Raw genomic sequence first — 14,725 nt, forward strand, 5'->3', positions numbered from 1 at the left:
TTCGTTGGGTTACATTTTACCTGATATTATCTTACTAATTTCTTGACAAATGAAATTATCAAGTTTGTACAAGCCTTTATGTAGGTTGGTATTTTGATTACTGGTGGTATGAATCAAACTGCACTCTATTAAATTTCTTGCTATTATGTTGTTGGTATAATAGATTACCTGGGCATTACCCCAATCAACTGGATGATTATTTAATCCAATATGCTTGAATATACCACTAGAATGATTGCCATCCCTAACATTTTTCTTGTGTTGTTCAATTCTAATGTTTAAGGGTTTGGCAGTTTGACCTATGTAAAATTGATTACACAGGTCAAGAAATTAGTAAGATAATATCAGGTAAAATGTAACCCAACGAATTGACCTAATGTCGCCCTATATTATTGGTAGAAACAGTGACCCTTGGCGACTGTGACCTGATGTCTCTCCACCATCGTAAGATAATTGACTATGACCTTCCGCTCTCCAGGGGGTAATTTGTCGCTACGCTTATTCAAACTGTCCTTGTTCCTTTGTATCATGTATATATTGTCTATGTATTCCTATCACTATGTACTTGTTGCACTGAAGATGTAATATACGAAAGCGCTCTGCTTTGTTAGTTTCTTTTTCCAAGTGGTCTACTTTGCATAAGTGAACACACGTACCCGTGTTCTTATTAGCACATATATATATATATATATATACACATATATATATGCATATATATATATATATATATACATATATTCCCTAGAGAGAAATATAGTAAAATATTTGTGAATCAAGAGAAAACCAACTGTTAAAGTTAGAAAGAAACACTTGTGAGAAAGCTGACTTGTACTCGTACATTTCGACTGACAACTTCAGTCCTCTTCAGGAAAGTACAAGGTAGGCGAAATGGTTGGAGAAATATACACCCCTTCGTCACAAGCGGGGAACTTAACAAGGAACTCAGACAGCCTCCATGACAGGCCAGCTGACCTATCCCGGTCAATCTGGTGGTTACTATGACTAAGATGATGGAAAAAAGCCGAACTTTTTTGCCCATATTTAATGGATCCCTTGTGTTCGACCAATCTATCGCTCAAGTCTCTCCCAGTTTGGCTTAGATTATGATCTGGTATACCTAGGCCAAACTGGGACCAAGATAACGATTCTGAGGGCTGCCTTCCCTAAAAGCTCAAAAGAGTAGACCCGAAACAACACTGCATTTGAATTTGTCATCATGGTATCTAAAGAAATGCAAATGATACTTTCCTACAGGGTTGACATTTCTATACACGGTAGAACTGCCAGGGGATTTATGTTCGTTCATTCGGTTCGGGTGGGGGAGGTGGAACCTGGAAGTTGGCAGTAGAGCCGATGTCAACCAACCCACAAAGGCAGTCATCACCCTTAGCAGCAGTAGCCGCCGTTACCAAGGTGACCGACATTGTGGCTTTTATTCTGGCTTATACAAGACGAATCCAGCAGAGGGAACGTCACCATCGCAGAGGAGGTTCATCGATCCATCGACCCGTACAATGGATCCATCGATCAATCCGCCCATTGGCTTGGTTAATGCATCATCCGGTCAATCAAGAACCAGTCAATAAGCTAATCACTGAATCCCCGCGTACCGATGAAGAAAGAAGCACCTCGATAGCACGTAGTCGCACTCACTCTCACTCTCACTCTCACTCTCCTCCTAAAACCATTCCCCTCTCCCCTCCCTCCCTCCTCATCTCTCCTTCCGCACCCATCTCCAACAGGGCAGCATCTCAGCCGGAGTGAAATATTCCTGAGCAAATCCAGCCCGGGGTTGGGAGGCTGGGTAGAGTGGTGGTGGCGGTAGGGGGGGTTGCGTTTGAGAGAGAGAGAGAGAGAGAGAGAGAGAGAGAGAGAGAGAGAGAGAGAGAGAGAGAGAGAGAGAGAGAGAGAGAGAGAGAGAGAGAGAGAGAGAGAGAGAGAGAGAGAGAGAGAGAGAGAGAGAGAGAGAGAGAGAGAGAGAGAGAGAGAGAGAGAGAGAGAGAGAGAGAGAGAGAGAGAGAGAGAGAGAGAGAGAGAGAGAGAACAGGTGTCCAGGAGGAGAAGGAATACTCACTCTTGCTCAATGGTGGCTTCCGCTCCAGTGGGTTCTCATCCGTGGCCCAAGCCATTTTTCCTGCTCCTACTCCTTCCTCTTCTCCTTCTCTCATCCTTTAAGGCTACAAGCCGGATAGCTAGGGCAAGCGGCGGTCACCGGCGTTAGCAAGATCGAACGAGAGTATTCTTTCTCACGAGGAAGGATCGGTGCTGAGTGTGCCACACACACAGAAACACACAAAGAAAAGTTTGCACCTGGGGCCGCTCTGCTGCGGCCGAAGCGCCCCCGCATGCTTTGAAAGCCGGGGAAATTGCCACTCTCGCCAAGACGGCAGTCTGGGTTTGAACCCGGGCTGACGCAACCAAGAAGCAAAGCTGAAGCCCAGTGCGTAGTGCCTCGGTTCTGCGGTCGAGGACGAGGACTAGGACGAGGTCGGGCTCACTGAATTAAGGGGCGGACATGCCCAAGTGGGTAGGGAGATGTTGCTGGCATTGGAGTGCTATTTAGTTGAAATACTGTGTATGGTTTTCTTATACGTACATTTAATATGTTCTAGGCAAGTTGAGGAGGACAGGAAGGAGGATGAGGACGAGGACAACTGTGAGAAGGAGGTGAGGAGAAGGAGTTGAGGAGGAGGGAGAGGATATCGAGTAAAGAGGAGAAGGAGGGAGAGGGGGAGATACGGGAGGAGAAGGAGGAGAAGTAGGAAGAGGAATGAGGAGAAAAAGGAGAACGAAAAGTGGAAAAAATAGGGAATGAGGAGGAGGAAGAGAAGAAGAAGGAGGGGGAGGAGAAAGAGGAAGAAGAAAAAGAGGGAAAGAAGGAGAAAATCAGAAGAAAGAGTTGGAAAAAGAGAAGAGGAGGAACAGAAGGTGAAGGAGGAGGAGGAGTGGGAGAAAGAGGTGGAGGATTATTATGAGAAGAATAAAGGAGAAGGGGGAGGAGAGGAGTAGCAGAATGAAAAGAAAGGGGAGGAGGAGGAGGAGGAGGAGGAATAGAAGAAGGAGGAAGTGAGGGTGGATAATGATATCGAAAAAAAGGAGGAGATGGATGATGATGAAGAGGAGTAAAGCTGGAAGAGGTGAATGATGGGGAATGTAGGAAAGAGAAAGAGGAGGAAGAGGAGAAGAAGGAGGAGGAGGATAAGGAGGTAGATGATGGTGATGAGTAGGTGAAGCAGGAGTGTAAGAAGGTGGATGATAAGGAGGAGGTGGACAAAAAGGTGGATGATAATGATGATGAGTTGAAGTAGGAGAATTAAGAAAAGGAGAAGGATAAGATAATGACGCTGAAGAGGAGGAGGTGAAACAGGAGGATGAGGAGGTGGATGATGATTAGAAGGATAAGGTAAATGATGATGATGAGGAGAGCGAGATGAAGCAGGAGATAAGGAAGAGGAAGTGGATGATAAGGAAGAAGAGGATGATGATGAATGGGAGGAAGAGGTTTGTGATGATGATGAGGATAACAAGGTGGATGGTGAAAAAGAGTAGGAGATAAAGCAGGAGTTTGAGGAGAGGGAGAAGGAAGAGGATGAGGAGGAAAAGGAGGAAGAGGAGGATGACGAGCAGAAGAAAGAGGAGGACAAAAGAAGGTGGAGGAGCTGAAGATGGAGGAAAATGAGGGGGGGAGGAGGAGGAGGAGGAGGAGGGTAAGAGGAGAAAGAGGAGAAAGAATTAGATGAAGGTGAGGAAAAGGAATATATGGATATGGAGGAGGAAGAGACCGAGGAAGGAGGAGTTTGTCAAAGGTAGTACAGAGCAACAATCGCCGGCGGCTGGTGGGGCGGGGGGACGGGGACGGGGGGAATGGAGGTGGGGTGGGGTCGGGAAGGAATCGGGGACTTATGACGTTGATGACGAAGACGACAACGACAACGACAACGACGGGTTAAGACGGAAGAAGCGTCTCAGGCTCGGCGAGCGACATCCTCCTCCTCTTCTTCATCCGCAGCATTTCAAGCTAATTAATCTAATGTCGCCGTCGCCGCCGCCGGCTGCGGGAGCCGCATCGAGCTCTTGGACGCAGAGTCTCCCCAAGTGGTGTCGACTCATAGGAGGAGGGAGACGGAGAAAGGAGAGGGAGGACAGAGGGCCTCCTCCACGTTTGCTTTGGCCGTCTTCCCTTGTCTAGCCCCCCACATCCCTGCCTCTTCAAGACGTAGAGGAAACCGGACGATTGGAATGACCTTAGCCGAAGGATATCGCTCTCCTCTCCAATGATCTTCGTGCCTCGAGGGCCAGTCGCCCACCATCTTGGCGGCTCGTCGATGTCGCCACAGGGGATAGAGAGGTCGGGTTGGTTGGCTGAGGTTGACAGCGCCGCTGGGAACAAAAATGGATTCCTCTCGGCGCAGTGTTGACCTCCTCGAGGACCTCAAGGCGCGACTCACTGCATTAAAAAGATATCGCCCCGCCCCACCCACACCCTTCCCGCCCCGCTCCTCAGTCCTACTCGATGGATGATAATGGCCTCATCTGTTCAGAGGTTGTAAGTGCATTGTGGTTGTTAAAATGTATCTCTAATCACTGGGACCCATTCAGTGTTGTACATATTATGTATATACTATATATATATATATATATGTATATATATATATATATATATATATGTGAGTGTATATATGTACGTATATATATATATATATATATATATATATATATGAATACACATGTATATAGATATATACAGTAGATCCATATTTATGTATATATATATGCATATATATGCTGAATACCACAGGGAAAAGAAAAATTCTTGGAATCCGAACGCTTTCGTGATATTTGTTCACATCTTCAAGGATTACAATAGAATGAATAAGTACAGAGTAAGATGAGATATATATACATATGAGAGAGGTTTGACAATTGGAAAGGGTCACCACTTAAGCTAATTATATCAGGTCAGGTCAAGTCTTGAAGGGTGGGCGACCTTATTCCTTACAGTAATTATCATATATACTCTTAACAATAAATGGATCAAGTTTGTATAGACCTAAATTGTTATTGGGGAGTTTTTCATAGTCATGTTTGATGATACAAGATTCTATAATATTTCTTTCAGTCATGTCTTTACATGATACAATTTTTGTTGCATTTTTCCAATTGATCGGATGGTCAAAATCCCTTACATGAGTAAACAAAGCATTAGAATATTGGCCTGTCTTAATGCTATGTTTATGGTGTTTTATTCTTACTTCTAAATCTTTGCTTGTTTGCCCAACATAATATCTATTACAATCGGAACACAAACCTGTTGATACTTCCATACAATGAAAATATGATAGAGATTCCCAATATCCTAAAACATTTTAAAGTTAATGTTGTCTTTAGAAATAATTCCACTGTTAAAAATCTACTGATAAAAAACTCCCCAAATGATTTTAAGGGATGTGTTTATAAGATACCTGTTCCGATTGTAATAGATATTATGTTGGGCAAACAAGCAAAGATTTAGGAGTAAGAATAAAACAGCATAAACATAGCATTAAGACAAGCCAATATTCTAATGCTTTGTTTACTCATGTAAGGGATTTTGACCATCCGATCAATTGGAAAAATGCAACAAAAATTGTATCATGTAAAGACATGACTGAAAGAAATATTATAGAATCTTGTATCATCAAACATGACTATGAAAAACTCCCCAATAACAATTTAGGTCTATACAAATTTGATCCATTTATTGTTAAGAGTATATATGATAATTACTGTAAGGAATAAGGTCGCCCACCCTTCAAGACTTGACCTGACCTGATATAATTAGCTTAAGTGGTGACCCTTTCCAATTGTCAAACCTCTCTCATATGTATATATATCTCATCTTACTCTGTACTTATTCATTCTATTGTAATCCTTGAAGATGTGAACAAATATCACAAAAGCGCTCGGATTCCAAGAATTTTTCTTTTCCCTGTGGTATTCAGCATATCGGTGTAGTCACGTGTGATTTGTGATACTTGTGCATATATATAAATATGTATGTAATATATATATACATATATGTATATATATAAATGTATATACATAAATGTATATATATATATTATATATATATATATATATATATATATATATATATATATATATATATATATATATATATTGTGGGTATCAACTTCTTTAATTAAACGGCCTTCGAAGAGACCGCAGTTTCCTTTTCCATCAACGTTGTAGTCGTACTAAACTACAGCAGAATTGATCAAATAGCTGAATGCAGAGGTCGAGCGAAACATGCCAAGAATGCTTAGAACCAGTAAGCAACGGTCAACGGTGAGGCCACCCCAGTAAGCAACGTCGTATTCCTCCCCCCCCGCCTCTCCCGTTAAATCCAATGGCTCCTGTACCTCATCGTCCTAAGTAGATTGGAACTACCGGACGACGGTCAAGAAAAAACAAAAACAAAACAATAATAACGATAGTATTCGTCACTATTGATCGATTCACCAGGAGGCTTTCTGAGGTGCTTCCTGGGGTAAGAAAAACCTCTCACTTAGCTTCCAGAAGAACAAGACAAGACAATTCAGCAGCAGTAGGAGGAGAAGGAAGAGGAGGAGGAGGAGGAGGAGGAGGAGGGGAGGAGGAGGAGAAGGAGGAGGAGGAAGAGGAGGAGGAGGAGGAAGTTTAGGGGTCTTTGTAGGGTCGGGTTTACTTGGAACCCGTGAGCCTCACTTCATTCGAAGACTGCCAAGTCAGTCATCAGGTTCAAGTAGGTCACATCAAGGGGGTTCCTTCTTCTCCTCCTTCTTCTCTTCCTCCTCTTCCTTCTTCTCTTTCTTCTTTTTTTCCTCCCCCTCCCCTTCCACCTCCTCCTCCTCCTCCTCCTCCTCCTCCTTCTCCTTCTCTTCTTCTTTCTCCTCTTCCTCCTCCTCTCTTTTTTTTTTATTTTCAGGGAGGTCTACTCCACTTAGACGAAGTCTACCGTGCTTTAATTTTGTCGGAATTTCAGTCAATGGATCTTGTGTCTATGTCGGCATTGGCAGACTTTGCAAGTCACGCTAGGGATAATGTAGTGAAAAAAGAAAGAAAAGGAAAAAATCCTTTTCTTAGTAAATGTCACCCTCAACCTCACAAGCGCCTGAAGATCAGTTTTAAAACAGTAAATTGATGTTTTCAAGTCCTGCGCCAGGAAAGACAGAGCACCAGAGACCGTGAAGAGGATTAGGGGCCAAAGTCGTCATCTTTGCCCTTTTATGCATTTTAAAGGCTGTTGGAGCAGGTAACTAACAGTCAGTATTGGGAATCGGAGAGGAATGCCGGATTGGAACTTACAACTAGGTTAATGTGAGACCAGCACGCTTCCGATGACGCCACCATAACAAGGAAACTGTCTAAAGGCAATAACTCGATCAACGTACGCAAAAAGAAAAGAAAAAATCTTTTGTTTACAAATTAGATCTGCATATTGGTAGTTCGATTTCGGGCGACACCAAGAGCATCAGAAACAGTGAAAGCTCCAGTGACGTTGATAGTAGCACTTACAGTGACACGAGACAGGGTGAATGACAACAGTTGCAGCAAACAATTGAACCTAAGAAAACGGAGCGGAACAAAAAAGAGCCGAGATTGGATAACAGGTCTCCTTATGTAGTGAGGATGTCTCCTTATTCGTTTGTTTGTTTATTCATTCATTTATTTATCTATTTATTTAGTTCTTTGCTCACTTGCTTATTTTCTTTGTTTTCATTTCCACGTTAGACACGATGTCGCTTGAAAGGAGCATGGGGTACATTTGTTTACTTCTTCATGGCCCCTGCATTACAGTAGCACAGGGCCATGCGCTTCCACAGACATCAAACGACAAGGGAAGTTACAGTATACGAACAGCATGTGGGTCAGTTTCAAGTCACCTTGGTCTGGAAACTCACTAGGTCCAAGCGGGCTTCGAATCGGGATCCTCTTCGCAGCAGCCCGCTGCTCGACTAGCTGAGCTGTTGCACCTGTGGAGATCTAGATGAAGGGTCTTACTCTGTTTTTTAGTTGAAATAAGGAACCTTGCAAGGTTATAAAATACCTTCATCTTGTTTCACATGTTTCTATATATTTTAGGATAATAAGTCGGAGAAAGTATAATTTAGAACGACTTTATTCTGTATGGGTAAAGTGTGATAAATACACATAAACATATACAAATACATAAACAACACACATGTGAAAATTCGGGAGGCACACATCTGCTTCTCTCTGGGTTGAGGAAGGAGTGCCACGGGGAGCAACTCCGAAACCTTGGGGGCGTTGACGCGTACAGTACAGTGCAGTGCGGTGGACAGCGGAGTACCCCAGCGACAAAACCTTGAGCCCACTGCGTCTAGCTTACTGGATTGAAGCGGAGAGTGGAGTGCCCCTGGGGCAAGTCCGTGGGTCTGCCACGCCTATCATCATCATTTACGGGTGAGGAGTAAGAAGAGGAAGAGGAAGAGGAGGAGGAGGAGGATTGCCTTGGGGATCTCAAGCACGGTGGGCAGTGAGGTGACCCGTAGGCCGCTCGACTGACCCGCCACTGACAGCCAGCACACCGACGCTACGTAGGCACGGCTCGACCCTCACTAAGGATACACACGACTAGAATTCGTAAATAAAACCTTGGTACTATACTTATTTGGCAACAACAACATTTTGCAACTGATTGGATGAGAGATCTGCTTCCACCTGAGGTACCGATTAGAAACACCTGATAGTTCACACTGGTTTTTGCCCGTTCCTTCGCGGCGTCATCGTCGTTGTTGTTGGGACACCGTTTCCATGGATATGAAGAACTATCTCTGACGTAGAAAACGAGGCTAAGCTAAGAAGGGGTGAGAAGGACCAAAAGGAGGAAGTGGCGGAGGAGGTGGCGGAGGAGGAAGTGTCGCTTGCTGGGCTGATGTGATTTTCAACAGGACTGGAAACACGAAAGTACAGTCAATAGTACAATGGGATAAAGAAGACAAATCTGCTTTGGTTCATCGTTCTTATTTTCTTCTTAACAACTGCACCAAAATCGGTGGTGTGTCGCGGGAGCACGATTTTACTAAGGTAAACAATATTGCTACTTCTTCTTCTTGCAAAGCTTTGTGTACAATACAACGATAAGTACAAATGGGACTACATACAAAAATGAGGGGTCATTTCCTTCCATCTCCCCCGCTACCCCTCCCAATCCATTCACCCAAGACATCACTCCCCTACCCACCCACTACCCTACCCGTACTATTTATCGGGTTACCAGAGCCATGTCGGCGGCGTTGGAGTCACAGCTCCGGGTCTCGCGTCCGTAAACCCATAAGAAGACTATTCTGAAGAAGACTTCTCGCCCTACTCTCGTCCTTGTTCCAACCGAGACACGGCTCTCTCTCTTTCTCTCTCTCTCTCTTTCTCTCTCTCTCTCTCTCTCTCTCTCTCTCTCTCTCGTTCTCCCTCCTTCTCTTTATTTTCTATCTCCCTTTCTCGCAGTTTCTTTGGCTTTCTCTCCTGACAACATGCTACCGTTCTACCAGCCGCTGTTGGCCGGACACCGGGTCTAGATCTACGTACGTACTTGTAGTGGGTCATGAAGTTGAAATAGGATGTATTAGAAAGCGCAACATAGCTATTATCTACCTAAAATGTACTCGAGTGAACTTGGGAACGGAAAGTTTAAGCTGTCGAAAGCACTGTCAATAAAGCTGAGCTGTCGATCATCAGTCTGCCTGTAGCGTCACGAAAACACACTCATCGTCGTCGTCTTTGTCGACGTCGCCGTTGTTTGCGCTTCAACGCGCGCGGCTCGACCGCCGCCAATGCAAGACTGACGGTTCCGCCGAGCTCAGCGTTCCGCGCTCGCACGAAGGACAAGTGATCGAGAGCAAGTGTCGTTCTTCCGAGCACGAGCGCTTTCGGCAGATCCACTGTGTGGGATTCGGGGGGATGGGTAGCAAGAGGACACGGGGCGAGGGTGGCGGTTAGACATCGGAGATGGAGGGCCGAAAGGGATATCCAGCCGCCGTGACTTTTAGCGTAAGGGAGGTAACAGATGTTAACGCCAACTATAGTACATCTAAGGAACTATGTACATGGAATATTTACACCTGTTAGTGAATGATGAGATATCTCTAGTACATCCATAATAGCTTTACATAAATAGGGCAGATTTGTGGATAGATCAACAGATTCGGGGGCATCCATTTTGAGTCTGTACAGTTTCAACAAGTAATCGCTTTGCTCTTTCGGCACAGTCGATCCTCGTGCGTGCGTGTGCGCGGCCAGCCACTTGCTTTTTCGATGCCCAGCGCAACACACCTCGCCACCATAGATGTGGTCCCCGGCACCTAACCTTACTTAACCTAACTAACAAGGGCGGAGCGCATCTGCTGCTGCCGTCCATGGAGTCAGCGCACCTCCCCTCCAACATAGTGACAATCGTTATTACACCGTTCCGGGCAAACATAGAACGAGCTGTTTCATCCGCACTGAATTTGACGTGTTGGTTGGACCAGGACCCTCCCTCCCTCCCTTTCCCCTGCATTTGAGCTACCCCAAAACAGATAAGCAATGTCTTTTTTCTTCTTGGTCTTCCCGAGGTGGCAGTGTGCGTCCAGCGGCTTCAGAAACACGAGATGCCACCACCCGTCCTGCCCCGCAACGCTGCATCCGATCTCTAGGCCAGCGCTCATGTTCGACGGAAAGCTGTTCATGACAGTCTTAAAGACCACACCTTGGAAACACCCTTCCAACGCTATCCTGTAATGGTCTGGACAAGGCTCACATTTAATAGGGTTGCCAGTTCACTTGGGGAGAGTGAAGAAACTGCGAGGTCGACAGGACCACACTTGGGGTGGCCGAACGCTTTCACAGTTGACCTGACATCTCCTAAGAATATTTCAACATCAAAGGAACACCTCGTATCTGTCGGCTGATACCCAGAGAAACCTCAGAGATCTAAGGTCAAGTGTAGAAGTGCTTGGGTATCCCAAATGTGGTCCTGTCGACTTCAGAGTCGGAGTATGTTTGTGTGTGTGTGTGTGTGTGTGTGTGTGTGTGTGTGTGTGTGTGTGTATATATGTGTGTGTGTATGTGTGTATGTGTATGTATGTGCGTGAGTGTGTGTGTTTGCGCCTGTGTATGTGTGTGTGTATGTGTGCAGGCGTCTGTGGATGTGTGTGTGTGTGTGTGTGTGTGTGTGTGTGTGTGTGTGTGTGTGTGTGTGTGTGTGTGTGTGTGTGTGTGTGTGTGTGTGTGTGTGTGTGTGTGTGTGTATATGTGTTTGTGCAGCACTGAATATCTTGTCCGGCTTCTCTTGTGTCCAGAGACAGAAATGGCATGGAAGTTGTGTGCGATTGAAAGGGAGCCCTTTGCTAGCGGGCGCACAGGACAGTACACTCCATGCACGCCCATCCTTCGAGAAGGACTCAAGATGGTGGGCGGGGGCTATCAACCGGAGAGTTGTCTCTTAAAGGGAGTATCCATGAAAATAAGATAAAATAAAATGAAAAAATCACGAGCGTGGTTTCCTTGCCTCGCGTTTTGGGAGAACCATTTGGCGCAGTTCGAATTCCTGGAGTGGCAGTGGGAATGCCCTCCTGCCTGCCTGTGCGCTCGAATTTGTTTCCACTGGTGCCTTTGATTCTGTTCCATCAACACTACAACACTCGACAAGCTGATACACGTCTGGCCACAAGCTACCTCCTAAGTTAAATGAAACGTTCAGCATTGTGATGATGATGAGCACCAATTTGCAATGACATTTGCGTCTCACTGGTAAATGTTTCGTTTTTCCGTTTGGAATGCGTCACATTATTTTTCTGAGAGCACTTGTTCCCTTATTAATCTCATTACTCTTCTTTATCTTTTCATTTTCATTATTCACGTACTAATTAACACGTTCATTTGTTTATCTATTCATTAAGCTTATATGTTTGCTTCGTCATCGGCGACATTTCACATGGAAACCCGGAGCCTCTTGCACTTCGCTCTCCTGTTCTTGAACCAAAACTGAACGTTCTTGGGCTCCAGCTTGGGAAACTTCTGGCGGTACGGCATCCGGTTGAGCTCTTCCGTGTATTTGAGGATGAGGTTGTGACTCGGGTGCGTGTTGACGCTGAACCACTGCTCCAGCCGGGGGACCTCCGTCACCGGGTCGATGAAGGTTCGATTCCGCTTGCGGCGCTCCTCGGGTACGCCGCCTCCGAGGCCTCCCGAAAAGGGAGGAACCTTGCGAGGAGGAAGAAGAAAAGGACACGTCACGGGATGGTCATGTACTGTAACCCATTACTGGGCAGCCAATGATACAAATGAACACCAGAAACTAGGGAATCGGGGTGGGTGGAACACACCCGAACGTCACCTGTGGGCAGGTGGCCGCCAACTTACCTGAGGCATGTAGTGCGCCATATACATCATGGAGTGCTGCAGAAGCGAGCCGGGAACCACAGGGTAGTGGAGCCTCTCCACACCGCCAGGGTGTCCCAGTCCAGGGAGGCCAGCGTAGGAAGACAGCGTCAGTGACCCGGGGGAAACCACAGGGGACGTGGAGCCCTGGAAAGGGAAACGGTAGGGAGCGACGTCAGTGTACCGGACGACGATTTTTGTGCGGGACGTAAGTTGTACATCAGTCTTTGACATTTCATCCTCGTTAGTGGGGCTTTGCTCGACGAAATGCCTTTTGAGGGAGGCTTAGGCACCTTAACTTACACTCTCTGGAAAGACGCAGAGTGCGGGGTGATCTAATAGAGGTGTTTATGTGTTTATGTGACACAAACAAGATCATCATATTACGACAACAGGGCAGGACTCGGAGTAATGTATTTAAACTGGACAATTTTAGATTTAAGAAGAAAATGGGCAAGAACTGGTTTACTAATAGGGTGGTCAACGAATGGAGTAGACTTAGTAACCATGTAGTGAGCGTTGAAACTATTGTTTTTTTTTAAGAAACGGTTAGACAACTTTATGGATGGGGATGACAAGTGGTAATGGACATGGAACTGCCTAGTGTAGGCCTTATGGTCTCTTGCAGTCTCCTTTATTCTTATGTTCTTATGTTGTTATGCTTCTCTACTAGCGACCGGTGACTTGTCCCAGCCAAGCGAAAGGGAACCGAGTGAGGGGCACTTCGAGCTGACTGTCGCCCTCCACAACCCCGTTGTGGGAAAATTTGTCCTGACTCCGAACTCGGCACTCAGTGGGCGAGTTGAGGGCCAAAAAATATGACGAATAGGAAAATAAAAAAGAGAAAAGAAGGTAAAAAGAGAGAGAGAGAATAGAAATGATGAAAGCAAAAATGAACAAGTTAAGAAGAGAAGAGAAAAAGTAACGAAAAAAGAAAAAGAAAGGAAAGAAACGAAAACGAGAAAACAGGGCGAGGAAAGAAAAGAGAGAGAGAGAGAGAGAGAGAGAGAGAGAGAGAGAGAGAGAGAGAGAGAGAGAGAGAGAAAGAGAGAGAGAGAGAGAGAGGAAAAAGAACAAACTACCTTCATCTCCACCTGTGCGGCACCGCTGTCCCTCGACCTCGTATCCTCGTCGTCGCTCATCTCGACGTCGCTGTCGGGCGGCCCGCCCTGGTCACCGGCGCCCACCGCCGCCGCCGCCGCCGCCGCCGCCGCCGCCGCCACCGCCCCCGGACCGAGGCCTCCTCCAACATCGGAGCAGGACTGGAGACTTCGGATCTGAGCGTCTCCACCGACGTCCCCTCCACAGGTGGTGGTAGTGGTATCTCTTCGTCCTTCTCCTACTCTGTCTACTCCTCCTACTCCTCCACTACCTCCTCCACCTCCTCCTCCACCTCCTCCTCCACCACCTCCTCCTCCGACACCACCGACGCCGCTTTCTCCTCCTCCAGCTCCTTCACCACCTGTGCGTCCACTTAGTCCAGTGTTTTCATCTGCTCTACCGCTTCCTACTCCACTGCTGCCGGTGCTGCCGGCGCACACTCCGGAAGTTCGGCTCTCTTCTTCTTCTTTCTGCAAAACAACAAAAGAGAACAGTAGGAGAAAGGCGCGCCTCTTACCGAGAACGAAATTAGTCGGGATCTCGCGCTCCAATTGGCGAGGCAAAGAACACATTACCACTACCGTAGATATCGAAGAGCGCGCGGGTGGCACTTGCGTCACATACACTCGCGCGCGCGCACACACACACACACACACACACACACACACACACACACACACACACACACACACACACACACACACACACACACACACACACACACACACACACACACACACACACACACACACACACACACACACACACACACACACACACACACACACACACACACACACACACACACACACACACACACGCACGCACGCACACACACACACACACACACACACACACACACATACACACACACACACACACACACACACACACACACACACACACACACACACACACACACACACACACACACACACACACACACACACACACACACACTTGTGTTTGTCTGAGTATGCCTGCATGTTTTTAAGTGAATACTCAAAGTCGTGTTCTTTGTCTTGTTCGCAGCCCTGAAGCAGGTCGGAGGAGGAGGAGGAGGAGGAAGAGGGAGAGAGGAGGAGGAGGAGGAGGAAGAGGAGGAGGGGAGGAGGAGGACGAGGAGGAGGAGGGGGAGGAGGAGGATGCGGTGGTGGAGGAGAGTTACCTGACGGAGACGAGGCTCTCCGCAAGGTGTGTTGTGACGAAAGACACGTGCTTGCTT

The 14,725-nt window shown here is 46.5% G+C and overlaps 1 protein-coding gene across 8 annotated transcripts in view; it reads right to left on the reverse strand.

Moving 5' to 3' along the window:
• Positions 1-11,170: 11,170 nt before the first annotated feature.
• dve (SATB1_N and homeodomain domain-containing protein dve) overlaps positions 11,171-14,725 on the reverse strand; it is a 387,908-nt gene continuing 384,353 nt past the window's right edge. For 7 of the 8 annotated variants that reach the window (XM_076174229.1, XM_076174226.1, XM_076174225.1 and 4 more), the window contains 3 exons: positions 13,482-13,970; positions 12,382-12,546; positions 11,171-12,222 (listed from right to left, as the gene is read on the reverse strand). In XM_076174229.1, coding sequence (XP_076030344.1) covers positions 11,950-12,222; positions 12,382-12,546; positions 13,482-13,970 — 927 coding nt within the window. In that variant the 3' untranslated portion in view covers positions 11,171-11,949. The remainder of the gene's footprint in view (positions 12,223-12,381; positions 12,547-13,481; positions 13,971-14,725) is intronic. The other variant, XM_076174227.1, reaches the window with a different exon arrangement.

This window comes from Oratosquilla oratoria, chromosome 35 (assembly GCF_046742065.1).
Source record: "Oratosquilla oratoria isolate Oo_2021 chromosome 35, ASM4674206v1, whole genome shotgun sequence".
Taxonomy (NCBI): Eukaryota; Metazoa; Arthropoda; class Malacostraca; order Stomatopoda; family Squillidae; genus Oratosquilla; species Oratosquilla oratoria.